At 37.7% G+C, this 15,988-nt stretch overlaps 1 protein-coding gene across 1 annotated transcript in view; it reads right to left on the reverse strand.

The window, feature by feature from the left end:
- The window catches only part of LOC124719923 (synaptobrevin homolog YKT6), a 47,773-nt gene that overhangs the window by 27,620 nt on the left and 4,165 nt on the right, over positions 1–15,988 (reverse strand). The window contains exon 2 of the mRNA XM_047245120.1: positions 6,256–6,356. Coding sequence (XP_047101076.1) covers positions 6,256–6,356 — 101 coding nt within the window. The remainder of the gene's footprint in view (positions 1–6,255; positions 6,357–15,988) is intronic.

The following is a 15,988-nucleotide window of genomic DNA, read 5'->3' on the forward strand; positions in this document are numbered from 1 at the left end:
ACACAGACCTAGAAGCACTAAATACACTTACACGTTCACAATGCCACAAATATAGAATACATCACATACATTCAGCAACAGAAAGATTCACATTAAGCAGAAAGGAAGGAGGAAGGGGATTCATCGACATAAAAAACCTACATTATGGACAGGTAGACAATTTAAGAAAATTCTTTCTAGAACGAGCAGAAACTAGCAAAATACACAAAGCAATCACTCATATAAATACATTGGCTACACCACTGCAATTTCATAACCACTTCTACAACCCTTTAGATCACATAACTTCAACAGATGCGAAGAAAGTAAATTGGAAGGGGAAGGCACTACATGGCAAGCACCCGTATCATCCAACACAGCCACACATCGATCAAGACGCATCCAACACATGGCTAAGAAAAGGCAATATATACAGTCAGACGGAAGGATTCATGATTGCAATACAGGATCAAACAATAAACACCAGATATTACAGCAAGCATATTATTAAAGATCCCAATACCACAACAGATAAATGCAGACTTTGCAAACAACAAATAGAAACAGTAGATCACATCACAAGCGGATGTACAATGCTAGCAAATACAGAATACCCCAGAAGACATGACAATGTAGCAATAATAATTCAATTCAATTCAATTCAATTTTTATCATCACATAACATGCCTTATACAATCAAAGATTGTGACATAGGTGACTTGTCGGTTTTTACACTATATATAACAATACTAAAAATACAACAAACTAATAATATACATGGTGTAACATCTTCAAAGAGGTATTTTAATTACAATTATAATGCATTGTTACCATTCATGAAATCTTCTACACTATAGTAACATTTATCTTTCAGATATTTTTCCAGGTCTCTTTTGGTGCCTTTTACATTTGGGTCATCCATATCTTTCCATATTTTATTTACAAATTTCATGCCCATATAGTATGGGGTTTTTTCATATGATTTTAAACGGTGGGTAGGTAACATGTAGCTCGTTCTATGTCTTGTATCATATTGATGCAAGAAGAAGTTGCCCTCAAAAAGTTGTGGGTTTCCATTTTCGTGAATGTGAGAGTTTCATAGATGTATATGCTTGGAATGCTCATTAGATCCAGTTTTACAAATAAAGGTTTGCAGTGTTGCTTTGGTTTTGCTCCCACCATTGCCCGGATGATTCTTTTTTGTAGTCTAAAAGCTCTAAGTAAATTTATTTTTTCAGACCCCCAGAAAATTATACTATACCTAATGACTGAAACAAAATATGCATTATATACAGTTTTTCTTACAGCTAAATCAGTAATACTATACGAGATATTCATAATATATACAAGGCTATTCAGTCGACCCAGTATGTTGTCCACATGGCGACTCCATAACAGGTTTTTATTGACTAACACGCCAAGGAATTTGACACAGTCTGCAGTCTCTAATTTTTTGTCCATATACCTTATTTCACTTATAGACTGTGCAGATTGTTTTGTGGTAAAATGAACAATTTCTGTTTTTGTAAAGTTTAATGTTAAGTTATTGTTTTTGACCCATGCCTCCACTTCCCCAAGTGTTTGTTCAATATGATGAATTAGGTCTACCTCATTTTTACAACAGACTACGGCTGTTGAGTCATCTGCATAGAGGATAGTATCAGACTGGACCTGACATGGCATATCATTAATATAATATAGAAAAAGCAGTGGCCCTAATATTGAGCCTTGTGGAACACCTAATTGAGTGTTTCTCCAGCCAGAGAGAAATTTCTTGCCGTTAATGTTAATAAGTACTCTTTGTTTTCTGTTTGCCAAGTATGATGACATCCAGCTAAGAGATTTGCCTTGAAAACCATAGCGTGCCAATTTTTGGAGAAGCAGGTCATGATTTACTGTGTCGAAGGCTTTGGACAGGTCACAAAAGATGCCTGACACACACATTCTATCATCAAGACATCTGCTGACTTTTGTGACTAATTCATTTATTGCATGGATTGTGCTGCGGCCTTTTCTGAAACCATATTGATTGCCTAAGATAATGCTGTTAGATGAATTGTGATTTTCAATCTGATCACATGCAGCTCTTTCAAATATTTTTGAGAAAATTGGTAACAGTGAGATTGGCCTATAGTTGCCCAATTCATCTTGTTTGCCTTTTTTGTGTATGGGCCGAACTTCTGCATATTTTAATCGATCTGGGAAACATCCCTCATCAAATGATTGGTTGATTATGAAAGAGAGTGGATATGCAATACTGTGACGGACTTTTTTTATTATTTCAGTGGGGACCTCATCCCACCCCGCAGATTTTGAATTTTTTAGGGACATTATGATTTTGATGACATCTGAGATGGAAACATGAGAAAACTTAAAACATGTGCAATTGCTATCTGTCATATTGGGCTTTGTATCTGGTGGTGAACAGTCACCAAATTTGTTACAGTTTATGAAAAAGTCATTGAATGATTCACAAATGGCACTGGGTTCTGTAACAGCTCTACCATTTATCACTATTTTAGAAGGGCATTTTCTCTCTGCCTCACTGCCAACTTCACTTCTTATAACAGACCAAACAGCTTTTGATTTGTTTTTTGCATTTGAAATGAAGTCGTTATTTGCAGTACGTTTTGCTAGTTTAACTATTTTGTCAAATGTTTTTTTGTCTGTGCTTACATGCTTAAGAAATTGAGGGCTTTGATTTACTTTTGCCTCCATATGCAGTTTCCTCTTAGTAGTACTAGACACACTAATTCCTTTTGTTACCCAGGATCTACTTTTTTGGGACCTGGTCCTCACTGTTATAAAGGGGAAGCATTCATTGAATATACCCAAGAATTCAGTTAAAAAGTTATTGTAATTATCACTTGTGGAAGTGTGTTTGCTGACTGTCCACTTGGTTTGGCTTAGTTTTTTGCAAAATACTTCCACATTTTCTTGACTGAAATTCCTACATATTTTTGTTGTGCAGACTGAATTTTGCTTCGGTAGTGATACAAATAGTGCTTTATGGTCTGATACTCCTAAATCTAGAAGAAACTTTTCTTTTACATAATAATTATAACTACTTACAATATTGTCAATACATGTTGCAGAGCTTGCTGTAATTCTTGTATACTGATCGAAATTGAGATTTAGACCATTTGTGGCTACCAGGTTCTTTAAGTGTGAAGAAAATTTGTCATCAGTCCTTACATCTATGTTGAAGTCAGCACATATAACCACTTTCTTGTACAGTTTCTCACATTTTAATTTATGTAGCAATGTATCAAACTTATCTAAAAATACAGAGCTTATATGGTACCCAGGGGTGCGATATATGCTGATAATTAGTGTGTTATACTCTTTAAGTTCTATACAACAACTTTCAAATGTGCCTTCTTCATTCAGATGGCTAAAATTCCGTCTGATATCATAGTCTGCCATGGAATGAACTAATATGCAAGAGCCTCCATACCCATTGGTCCTACAAAAGCTGGTAGCCAGTTTATAACCTGTAAGTTTATTTAGAAGATTGATATTTTCAGATTTTAGCCAATGTTCATTAAGGCATATTACTTTCACAGATTGTTTCACACTTTCTAGCAAACTTTCTATATCATAAAGCTTCCTGATCATTCCTTCAGACAGACCTCTTATGTTCAAGTGCATAACGAAATTACTACTGCATATATTATTAGGTAGAGGGTCTTTAAAACTAATTTGACTACATCAACAGCTTGCCTTACAACATAAACTTATAAAACAACACGTTCCCACATACAAGTATGCACCACAAAATGTACTGGAGAATGATGAATACAAATTATACTGGAACAGAACCATTATAACAGATAAAACAACACCACATAACAAACCTGACATCATACTCACCAATAAAAAGAAGAAATTAACACAACTAATCGAAATATCCATACCCAATACAACAAATATACAAAAGAAAACAGGAGAAAAAATTGAAAAATACATCCAACTGGCTGAGGAAGTCAAGGACATGTGGCATCAGGATAAAGTTGACATTATACCAATTATACTATCAACTACAGGAGTCATACCACACAATTTCCACCAGTACATCAATGCAATACAGCTACATCCAAACTTATATATACAATACAGAAATCTGTAATTATTGATACATGTTCAATTACCCGAAAGTTCCTAAATGCAATATAACATATACCGTACAGTTAAAAGGAAGTGACGCTTGATCAAGGTCCGCATCACTTTCCATTTTTAACCAGACTTAACGTCTGAGAAAGTAAAGAAATAATAATAATAATGTGGCTGGAAGCATAGAATGCCATTAACCAATAAAATGCTGCTACATGACTCTTTATAGTAGCTTTTGAATCGCATATTCAGTAACTTCACTCACAAGGGGTTTTTTTTAACTCTGTTTCCTAATAATCTCATAAACCACTTCAATATCAATTATGGAACTCTAATTCCAAATCACATGCTCATATTATTAATTATGTTTCAAGTATGTTATGAAGCAGAATGTACTGAAATTTGTATCAAATTTCAATTCATTAGATTATTTACTTTAGCTAATATTGGGTGGTAGGTAACGCTCAATTGTAATGTACTACTTCCTAAGATGCACATTATAATAGCAACACTTAGCAGTACCCTCATATGCTCAAAACCTATTACACAGATGTAACAAGTAGGTGCCACATTACAACTGTTTACCCCTTGTTGTGGAGTAAACTGAACCCACCAATATCTGATGTCGGCTTCGCCAAATAGCATAATGGTGTTCAGGCATGCGATACATGCAAACAGAAAGATATAGAACACTGATGGTATTTCTGCTATTTTGTCAAAAGCTGACATATTGAGCCCATGGCTGTGTACAAAATATAGGTTGAATTTTACACAGAAGATTACAGCAACCGCCCACTTTTTACAATGCTATTTATTTATTTAAACAGTGCCACTACCAATTTCAAACTGCTAGGTTCATCTTCAGACGGCTAGTTCACGTTTTACATTACATTTCATGTTTTGTTTCCCCACCTGACGAAACGTCCTTTGCATGGCGATGCCCCACAGCTAAAACAAGATGTGAGATTACGTCTTTTAATTGTAATTTGTGCCTCACGATGATTTTAAGTGATGTAAACAAATCATCATCATCATCATCGTCAAATGGAAAATGTTTCGGTTGCTTACATGTAAGTAACCGAAACATCTTCCATTTAATAACAATTACAATTAAAAAGACGTTGTCAAATGGTTCAAATGGCTGTAAACACTATGGGACTTAATATCCGAGGTCATCAGTCCCCTAGACTTAGAACTACTTAAACCTAACTAACCTAAGGACATCACACACATCCATGCCTGAGGCAGGGTTCGAACCTGCGACTGTATCAGCAGCGCAGTTCGAGACTGAAGCGCCTCGAACCGCTCGGCCACAACAGCCAGCAAAGACGTTGTCTCACATCTTGTTTTGGTTGTAGGGCATCACCACCCCAATGAAGTTTCGTCAGGTGGAGAAACAGAACACGAAATGTAATGTAAAACATGAACTAGCCATCTGAAGATGAACATATCGGTTCGAAACAGGTAACTGTGCTGTTTAAATAAATAAATAGCACTTTAAAAAGTGGTTGGTTGCTGTAGTCTTCTGTGTAACAGTCAACCTATAAGATGATATTTCTTTTGCGCATATATTAGTTTTTGGAATGTAGCTCGGTCATCAGCAGATTCAAGCATCAGTTTTGTTGCGACTCGATCAGGGTCAGTACACATCTGACAGATTTTATTTGTATTTGCTGCCATTACAATGCACACACACAAGCCAGCAAGCATGATACTTCCAACAAACCTTCCTTGTAAGCATTTGCTGCAACAATCATTTCTGTAAGTATTCCTGGTATTGAGACCTCATTTGTATAGCATACGAATCGTGTTACCTTGTATGCTTTTGTATGTGAATAGGACCACTGAAGACTGTCTTCTCATGCACACTAGTTTCAGCAATAAGAAAGAGTCTTGAGTAACTCTTTGGTAGTTAACAATGACAGTCTGCCAACATTTTGACAATGACAGTCTGCCAACATTTTGAAGATGTGAAAGACTGCTTACAGAAAAGATTTGGGGAGCATTCTACTTGAAATAGCAAACAAATCAGAAATGGACTGCACATATTTGTGACAAATACATAACAAATTGAGATTTTGCTCATACAAATAAATCTGCAGCTTTCCGCCAGTGCAGAGAAATGGTAGACATTACTAACAGGCGACAATAGTGCAATATTACCTTTGTGATGAGCGTGTGCGCTACGCGATGCGGGTACTCTTGGTCTGAGATCAGCACACCAGCCAGGTTATCCGCACGAACGTAGACGTGGCACATGTATTCTGTAACACATTGCATTTATATTCAGTTACCTAATGTAGTGCTCCGAACTTTAATCGTATCTCTACACATTGCCCAATAAACAAAATTACCACTAAACCAGACAAGTTGTTAAGCAGTAGATACTTAAGTGCTACCCATGCAAACCCTGGGCAGATTGCTACTTCTGAGAGTCAATTTTCTGAGTTTCCACGCAGTCCTCATTTCTCCTCCATTAAGGGGACCACACCGTGGTTCAGGTAAAAAAAATTCGATTTTCAGTTTTCATCATATTTTGACAGATTAAGGTTTTATTTAAGTACTCTGAAAAGAGTTTTGCCGAAAAAAAATTTTTCGAGCATTTAAAGAGCATTTTCCTACCACGTGTGTTTATGTGCCACACCCACTTTTCTGTCACCGACTTTTCTGCATATATTTTAGATCTTTATATCCCCTACATTGCACGTTAGCGATTTTTTTTTTCCTTACTCCCAAGTGTGTTGACTATCCTTGGAATGCAACGGTCGGTATTCTTTTGTTTCTGCTGCTTGTAACAACATGCTTTCAAACACTTTGTTAGTTTTGTTCAAGTGTGATTGCGAGTAGTGGTTATAGAAAACTTGCAGGTATACTATGGGCAGGCAATTAGGAGAAATAAAGAAAATCTAGAGACAATGAAGAGAGATGTTTGGGCCATATTCTTCCATAAGTCCTCTACTGATAAGCCATGTATTGTGTCCATCAGGAGAAAATTTGTCACGCAAATACAATAGGGCTCAGGCAAGTGGAGAATCTTATTCTCACCAGCATCCTCTTCCTGCTGCTGTTATTACAGCAATTAAACCTATTTTGAGAGATTTGTCTCATCCTGATCTTCTAAGGAAATGTCTGCATGGGCAGATATAGAACCCAAATGAATGTTTCAAGAGCATAATTTGGAACCGCCTTCCTAAAACTGTATTTGTAGGCATGCACACATGAAACTAGGAGTTCATGATGCTGTTATTACATTCAATTGTGTTAATATTGGAAAGTGTTTGATACTGAAAAAGATGGGAATTAATCCTCGTGAAAATATGACCACTGGGCTGCAACACTGCGATGAAATGATAATAGCCGATGCAGACAGGTCTGCATCTAATATAGACAAGAAAGCAAGACAAACATCCAGGAAGGAGAAAAAGAAGCTGGAAGACTTGCTAGAGGCCAAAGAAGGGCCATCATATGCAGCACGACAGTTTTAATTAACTGTAAGTAACAAATTTCAAAAGTTTTTTTCTTTAAAGTCAATTTCCCACAAACTAAAATTTTCAGTACATATGCCCCATTAAAACAGAAACTATCATAGATAAATGAATGAAATTTTCAGAGACTCTGCATAACATAAAAAGCCACCTCTGGTACTACATTCATTAATATTCCCCCCATTAGGAAGTCCACAAAAAAATATTTTCTGCAGAAAAACTTAATATTTTTGTTAATAAATTTAAAAAAGTAGATTTTAGTAGAGTTGCCTCTATTATCATCATGTAACACACAGTAAAAATATTAAGGTCCTGCATCAAATAGTTTTTTCAGAAATGGGTCAAATACTTGCCTAAATTAACAAGTGTTAGATAGGCAGGTTGTGGTCCCCTTAATTATCAGTTCATTTTGTTCTCTTTTTCCCCCGTTTTGTTCTCCAACTGCACTTCCATTTCTCAATTATTTGTCTGCACGAGTTTCTGTCTGCAACTTCTACAGAATTTATTTGGGCTCTTTCTAGATATTTTCTCTGTCTTCTTGTGTATTTTAAAATTGTTTAAGCATCTCTTGTTGCTGGGAGACTGTGGATGTGATCATAAAATTTTAATCTCCTTTTTCATGTTTGCTGCAAGGCTGGTTAATTTTTCTGTTTTCCAGAATTTTAATCTACAACCAGTACAATTCTGTTTGGCCTGAGAATCTGTCCCATAATACTGCTTCCCCTTTTTTGCATGTTTCCCATCTTGTCTTCTATGAGCAGTTAATGGTTTCAGCGGCGTCCACGGTTTCTGGCTTGATGTGTGGAGAAAAATGTTTTGTTGTAGACACTGTGACTTCTTCCGGAGACCCTCTTGACTTTTTCTGTAGTATTATTTCTTCCCCAGTAGGTTTAAAGAGATCTAGACCAAGTCTTTTATAAACAGTACCTGCCGCTAGGCCATTGACAGACACAGGCAGAATGTCTCGCAATGTTGTTTGTTATTCAGTGAGCACAATTGATTGCCATGGTTACCAGTGCAGAAATGCCTCATCTCCTATGAATGCAATGCTCTGTTGCCTCGGTAGATGACAGTTTTGGACACAGGTTTATATCTGCTGTTTATCTTTCTCTTGGAACCCTCTAAAATCTCCAATGTTTCTTGGTACGAGGGCTGTAGATTTGGATATAATACTGTTCATTTCAATAATGAACTACTATGTTATCTACCTGTGAACCCGTGTCTATGGCCCTCTGAGTCTCGTGGACGAATAGCGCAAGCTGGGTTTCACACGACCGTCTTTTTCGAAACCCAAGCTGATTCCTACAGAGTAGATTAATAAGTCTCCAGAAAAGTCATTATACTCTAACATAATACGTGTTCCAAAATTCTACAACTGATCGACGTTAGAGATATAGGTCTATAGTTCTCCACATCTGTTCGACGTCCCTTCTTGAAAACGGGGATGACCTGTGCCCTTTTCCAATCCTTTGGAACGCTACGCTCTTCTACAGACCTACGGTACACCGCTGCAAGAATGGGGGCTAGTTCCTTCGTGTACTCTGTGTAAAATCGAACTGGTATCCCATCAGGTCCAGCTGCCTTTCCTCTTTTGAGCGATTTTAATTGTTTCTCTATCCCTCTGTCGTCTATTTCGATATCTACCATTTTGTCATCTGTGCGACAATCTAGAGAAGGAACTACAGTGCAGTCTTCTTCTGTGAAACAGCTTCGGAAAAAGACATTTAGTATTTTGGCCTTTAGTCTGTCATCCTCTGTTTCAGTACCATTTTGGTCACAGAGTGTCTGGACATTTTGTTTTGATCCACCTACCGCTTTGACATAAGACCAGAATTTCTTAGGATTTTCTGCCAAGTCAGTACATAGAACTTTACTTTCAAATTCATTGAACGCCTCTCGCATAGCCCTCCTCACACTACATTTTGCTTCACGTAATTTTCGTTTGTCTGCAAGGCTTTGGCTATGTTTATACTTGCTGTGAAGTTCCCTTTGCTTCCGCAGCAGTTTTCTAACTCGGTTGTTGTACCACGGTGGCTCTTTTCCATCTCTTACGATCTTGCTTGGCACATACTCATCTAACGCATATTTTACGATGGTTTTGAACTTTGTCCACTGATCCTCAACACTATCTGTACTTGAGACAAAACTTTTGTGTTGAGCCGTCAGGTACTCTGTTATCTGCTTTTTCTCACTTTTGCTAAAAAGAAAAATCTCCCCACCTTTTTTTAATATTTCTATTTACGGCTGAAATCATCGATGCAGTGACCGCTTTATGATCGCTGATTCCCTGTTCTGCGTTAACTGTTTCAAATAGTTCGAGTCTGTTTGTCAGCAGAAGGTCTAATATGTTATCGCCACGAGTCGGTTCTCTGTTTAACTGCTCAAGGTAGTTTTCAGATAAAGCACTTTAAAAAATTTGACTGGATTCTTTGTCCCTGCCACCCGCTATGAACATTTGAGTCTCCCAGTCTATATCCAGCAAATTAAAATTATGAAAAGGATACACTGCTCTCGCCATAAAGAGATGTTCGCTCGCAGACAGGCACAACAAAAGGACCCTCTTGTCTGAACTGTGCTTGTGTGAATGCGTTTCTCTTTTAGAAGAAGGCTTTTTGGCTCAGCTGTATAGCAGTCTTTTTGTTGTGCCCGTCTGTCATTTAACATCTCCTCTATACGGTGAGTAGCAACATACCCTTTTCATAATATTCGTGTTTTTCCATTCTGGATTTTTCCCTTGTTTGATTTTGCCTAGCGGCTATTCCTATTTCTAGTATTCATTCCATGAACTGATCCTGTTGTCTGAAAGAGAGACCCATTTCAGTCTTTGCTCCCGGTTACAGTTTCACAGTCCCTATTCATTCAAGAGCATGGCTGGTTGATTGTCATGCCCACATAAATGGCTGTGCAAAAATATAGCAGAGCTGATTATATGGCTGGAGTAGGACTTTTCTTGTGAATAAAGACATCTAGATTGCTTAATTTATTTCTTTAATTATAATTAGGGCTCTATTTGTAAAAAGAGAGGTTCTGGTACCGTGAGCTTCCAGGAGGTGTTTCAAAATTTAGACTTTCTTCAAATGCTATTTTAACACTTTTCTTACCATTTCCAAAGTATGAATGTAACATCTATTTTACATTGTTTCAACCGCAGCAAAATTCCATTGTACCACACCTCAAAATCTGCACTTTTTTTTTGGCACACCAGTCCGTAGTGTCGCAAATTGAGCACTTCTTATAACTATGTTTCAGCTATTGCAATAAAAGTTCTGCATGGACACAGGTCGTCTTACAGACACTGAACTTTGCTTTAAAATTTCAATGACAGTACTTAGCTAATGCATCACAACAAATGAAGAACTATATTCAGTGTCTAATGTGCATTTACTGTGTCTGTGGCTCTTAGCATTACTTGCTGATGATGGCAGTTTGTCGATATTGACTGTAGCCAAACGTGATAGTATACAATAGCCGATGACAATTTCTGCATCTAATAATTTCTTTCGAGAGAAGATATGAATTTATCACATTTGGTTCAACATGAAGAACAGGAAGAAAACTAAATGTGTTTAAAGTCTGACCACCAGTGAAGCAAGAGGATTAAGTTAGGGTGGAATGCGACAGTTTGCTTGCGATTTGGCAAAGCTAATTAATCTCTACACGAAAATATGATTGCTGTAATACACCAATTTGTAGCATAGCCTGAGACGTTTGTCACTGCAGAAACCTATTTGTATGTGCTATTTCCGATTTTACCAAAAAATTTGACTTGTGGTTAAACTCTAACCTAATAGAACGAAATTGCAATTAACTTTGTTTATGAACCATATGATATTGTGAACAAGCAATCCAACTGGCTATGCTGAATAACTTTTCTTTTTTGAAGCAGCGTCCAGCCTCATTTCCTTCTCTTTCTGGTCCCTGCTTACTGTAAGCCTTACATGTATATATGTTAATTGGGTCAGTTCTTTTTTTGGCATTATTTTTGTGGCCTTCAATAAGCTTAATGAATGTATGGCATATGACTGTTTCCTGTAGAGAGGTCTGCAAGGTTCACCCAGTTCATTTCACACAGCTGCAAAATTATTGTTGTGGTCTTCACTCCAGAAACTAGTTCGATGCAGCTCTCCATGCTACTCTATCCTGTGCAAGCTTCTTCATCTCCCAGTACCTACTGCAGCCTACATCCTTCTGAATCTGCTTGGTGTATTCATCTCTTGGTCTCCCTCTACAATTTTTACCCTCCACGCTGCCCTCCAATGCTAAATTGGTGATCCCTTGATGCCTCAGAACATGTCCTACCAACCGATCCCTTCTTCTAGTCAAGTTGTGCCATAAACTCCTCTTCTCCCCAATTCTATTCAATACCTCCTCATTAGTTATGTGATCTACCCATCTAATCTTCAGCGTTCTTCTGTAGCACCACATTTCGAAAGCTTCTATTCTCTTCTTGTCCAAACTATTTATCGTCCATGTTTCACATCCATACATAGCCACACTCCATACAAATACTTTCAGAAACAACTTCCTGACACTTAAACCTATACTCGATGTTAACAAGTTTCTCTTCTTCAGAAGCGCTTTCCTCTCCATTGCCAGTCTACATTTTATATCCTCTCTACTACGACCATCATCACTTATTTTGCTCCCCAAATAGCAAAACTCATTTACTACTTTATGTGTTTCATTTCCTAATCTAATTCCCTCAGCATCACCCGACTTAATTCGACTACATTCCATTATCCTCGTTTTGCTTTTGTTGATGTTCATCTTATATCCTCCCTTCAAGACACTACCCATTCCGTTCAACTGCTTTTCCAAGTCCTTTGCTGTCTCTGACAGAATTACAATGTCATCGGCAAACCTCAGAGTTTTTATTTCTTCTCCATGGATTTTAATACCTACTCCGAATTTTTCTTTTGTTTCCTTCACTGCTTGCTCAATATACAGATTGAATAACATCGGGGATAGGCTACAACCCTGTCTCACTCCCTTCCCAACCACTGCTTCCCTTACATGCCCCTTAACTGTTATAACTGCCATCTGGTTTCTGTACAAATTGTAAATAGCCTTTGGCTCCCTGTATTTTACCCCTGCCACCTTCAGAATTTGAAAGAGTATTCCAGTCAACATTGTCAATAGCTTTCTCTAAGTCTACAAATGCTTGAAACATAGGCTTGCCTTTCCTTAATCTTCCTTCTAAGATAAGTCGTAGGTTCAGTATTGCCTCACGAGTTCCAATATTTCTACGGAACCCAAACTGATCTTCCCCGAGGTCAGCTTCTAACAGTTTTTCCATTCGTCTGCAAACAATTCGCATTAGTATTTTGCAGCTGCGACTTATTAAACTGATAGTTCAGTAATTTTCACATCTGCCAACAGTTGTGCTCCATCACCAGTCCAACTTACTCTACTATCTTAGTCCAGTACATCCCTACACCACACTTACTCCCGACCCCTTGCCATATGGGTTGTACCCTGCAGCAAATCCTGGTGCCACAACTGTCCAATACACCCACTCTAGTCCCATCACAGGCTTATCCACTTATCAGATGAAATGCCTCTTGTGAATGCAATCACGTCATTTGCAAGCTCTGCTGTAACGTCTGCAGAACGTATCACCAACCAGTTTGAAACTTAGCGAGACCGAGATATCTACATCTATGCTCTGCAAACCACTGAAGAGCATGGCAGAGGGTACATCCCATTGTGCCAGTTACTAGGGTTTCTCCTCATTCTGTTCACACACAGAGTGCGGAAGGAATGATTGTTTAAATCCTTCTGTGTGTGCTGTAATTAGTCAAATATTGTCCTCCCGATCTCTTTGTGAGCTACACATACATGGTTGTAGACACTCTTAGAGTCATCTAATAAAGTCGGTTCTTGAAACTTTGTAAGTAGGCTTACTTTGGATAGATTATGTCAATCTTCAAGAGTCTGCCAGTTTGGTTTCTTCAGCATCTCTCCGACACTGTCCCACAGACTGAACATGTGACAACTCGTGCTGCCCTTCTTCACATACGTTCAGTGTCCACTGATAGTCCTATTTGGTACGGGTCCCACGCATTTGAGCAATATTCTAGAAACAATTGCATGAGTGACTTATACGTTATCTCCTTTGTAAACTAATTTCTTTTCCCTGGTATTCTACCAATAAACTGAAGCCTACCACCTGCTTCATCCAAAACCGAGCCCATGTGATCATTCCATTTCATATCCATACAAAGTTTTACACCCAGGTATTCGTATAAGTTAGCCAATTCTAACTATGATTCATTGATATTACAATCGAGGATACTATGTTTTTTCGTTTTGTGAAATGCATATTTTTTTGGCTCTGAATATTTAAAGCAATTTGCCAATTTTTGCATCACTACGAAGCAGAATATCTTAACTTAAAAATGTAATGCTCTTTGTTGCAGTGACAAATACGGCAATTTTCATCAACAAAAAGCCAGATTACTTGATGAAATTTAAACTGAGAAATGAGTGCTCAAACAATCAGACTGACTGACTGACTTGCTATTTCGAAGCCTCGATAGTAATGTACGCTAATGCTAAAAGAACATCACATTCTCTGAGGAATCCAAACCATCACAACAGCTTAGTTGATGGAAGAGGAAACAAGATAAAGATATGACAATGTTGCAAAAGAATAACTGGGTTATAGACTTCACATGGGTTAAAGCTTGCACATGCACAAAAATGAACTTGCAAAAGAGACACCCAAATAACAAGATCAAGTTAGCTGTATCAAATGTCCCCAAAACCTTAATGAAACAATAGTGTCAAATAGCAACCCTGGGAGAATGGGAGAAATAATGGCAATAATACAAAAAGAAATCATTATAAAAGGATATTTTCCAACAGTGCAATCAGATTATCAAACCTCTCCTAACAGCAATGTTACTGGGGACATGGAAAACTGAATGTTTACTAGCATCAGTTCATAATAACTAACAATGCCATGTGTCCATGTACTGTTAAACCAAACAGTTGAACACACGACTCTGACAGGCATACAAACGTACTACTGAAAAATGCAATAGTGAAAGACAGGAACTAGCCAACCTAGCAAGAACCTCTTTTAAAAACACTTGTATAATTTCCATACTTCAATGGAGTTTCCAAATTTAAAAATTTCAGTCACAAATTTCAAAGCAAACTCTGCACTAATTTTAAGACAGTAACCAATCCAAGAGAAATTCGCAACATTTAAAATAGCTTCTTTAAGTCTAAAACAAAAGTTATAATTATGTAAAGCAACAAATGTAACAGTACTCATGTAATGGAGCATATAAATAAAAATAACATGGCAACTGCTGACTGTTTACATGAACGTCTTTTACATCAAGATAAAGCTACATTTTATTTATACTGAACTCCAGGTCAAATATATCTCTCTCAGGAGAGAGAGAGGGGGAGGGGGGGGGGGGAGAGAAGAGGGAGAGAGAAGAGAGATTTTTTTGGAGGAGGGAGGGGGGGGGGGGGGGGGGGGAGTGTTCAAAGAGGAATATTCGATACCAGTCGTAGACTTTGCCTATTGACGTTATGTTCACGGCTCCTGTGATGTCACCTTTCAGTGCATAGATTCGCAGTTTTGTTGTTAGTTGGCGGGTTGCCCACCGAATCACATTTCCATATGACCAAACTGTTCCTACTGTGCAGTCAGTATCATCATGATGGAGCAATGTGATACTTTTATGGCCACATTTCTTACTGCAGTCCTACCCTCATCTAATCCTATCCTGCTTTGTAGGTGTGTTGTACATGTATCTGACGTCATATACTACGGTGCCACATGGTCAAAGGATGAATTAACAAATAATCTTTATTAGTGGAGTTTGTTTTTCATTCTTATAAGGTAAGTGTTTACAACTGATTTAGAAATATGGAGATGAATGTGCCTTCTACCATTCACCAAATTCATTTATCTGTAAAACTGCATTTTTCTAAAAATCCACGTTTGATGCCAAAAAGCAGATAGAGGTATGGTGGCACAAACTGTTGATGAAACAGTATCATGCAACAGCCAATCAGAATCAACAGATTTAAAAAGACGTGTCATTTAAGCAAAAGCTAAATATTTGCTTGAATCAATATTAGTTGAGGCATGCAGCATGCAGAGGCTTTATAAATAATATTTCCCAAAAGTTTCCATGTGTTGTCATATACTCTATCAGGAATAATAATAATACCACCAATGCTGCTTGCTGTTGATGCCACCCCGCCACCAACACCAATGGATGCAAAAGTGGAATACCAATGAAGTGATTAAAAACACAGCAGAATGGAACAGCTCATGGCAAGATCTGAATGAAATCATTGTGGCTTTAGATATTTGACTGCTGTAGTGGCAATATACTGAAAATGATGCAACCCATGTCCGCATGTTGATCTCTTTAACTCTGCAT

The sequence above is a fragment of the Schistocerca piceifrons genome, chromosome 11 (genome assembly GCF_021461385.2).
Source record: "Schistocerca piceifrons isolate TAMUIC-IGC-003096 chromosome 11, iqSchPice1.1, whole genome shotgun sequence".
Taxonomy (NCBI): Eukaryota; Metazoa; Arthropoda; class Insecta; order Orthoptera; family Acrididae; genus Schistocerca; species Schistocerca piceifrons.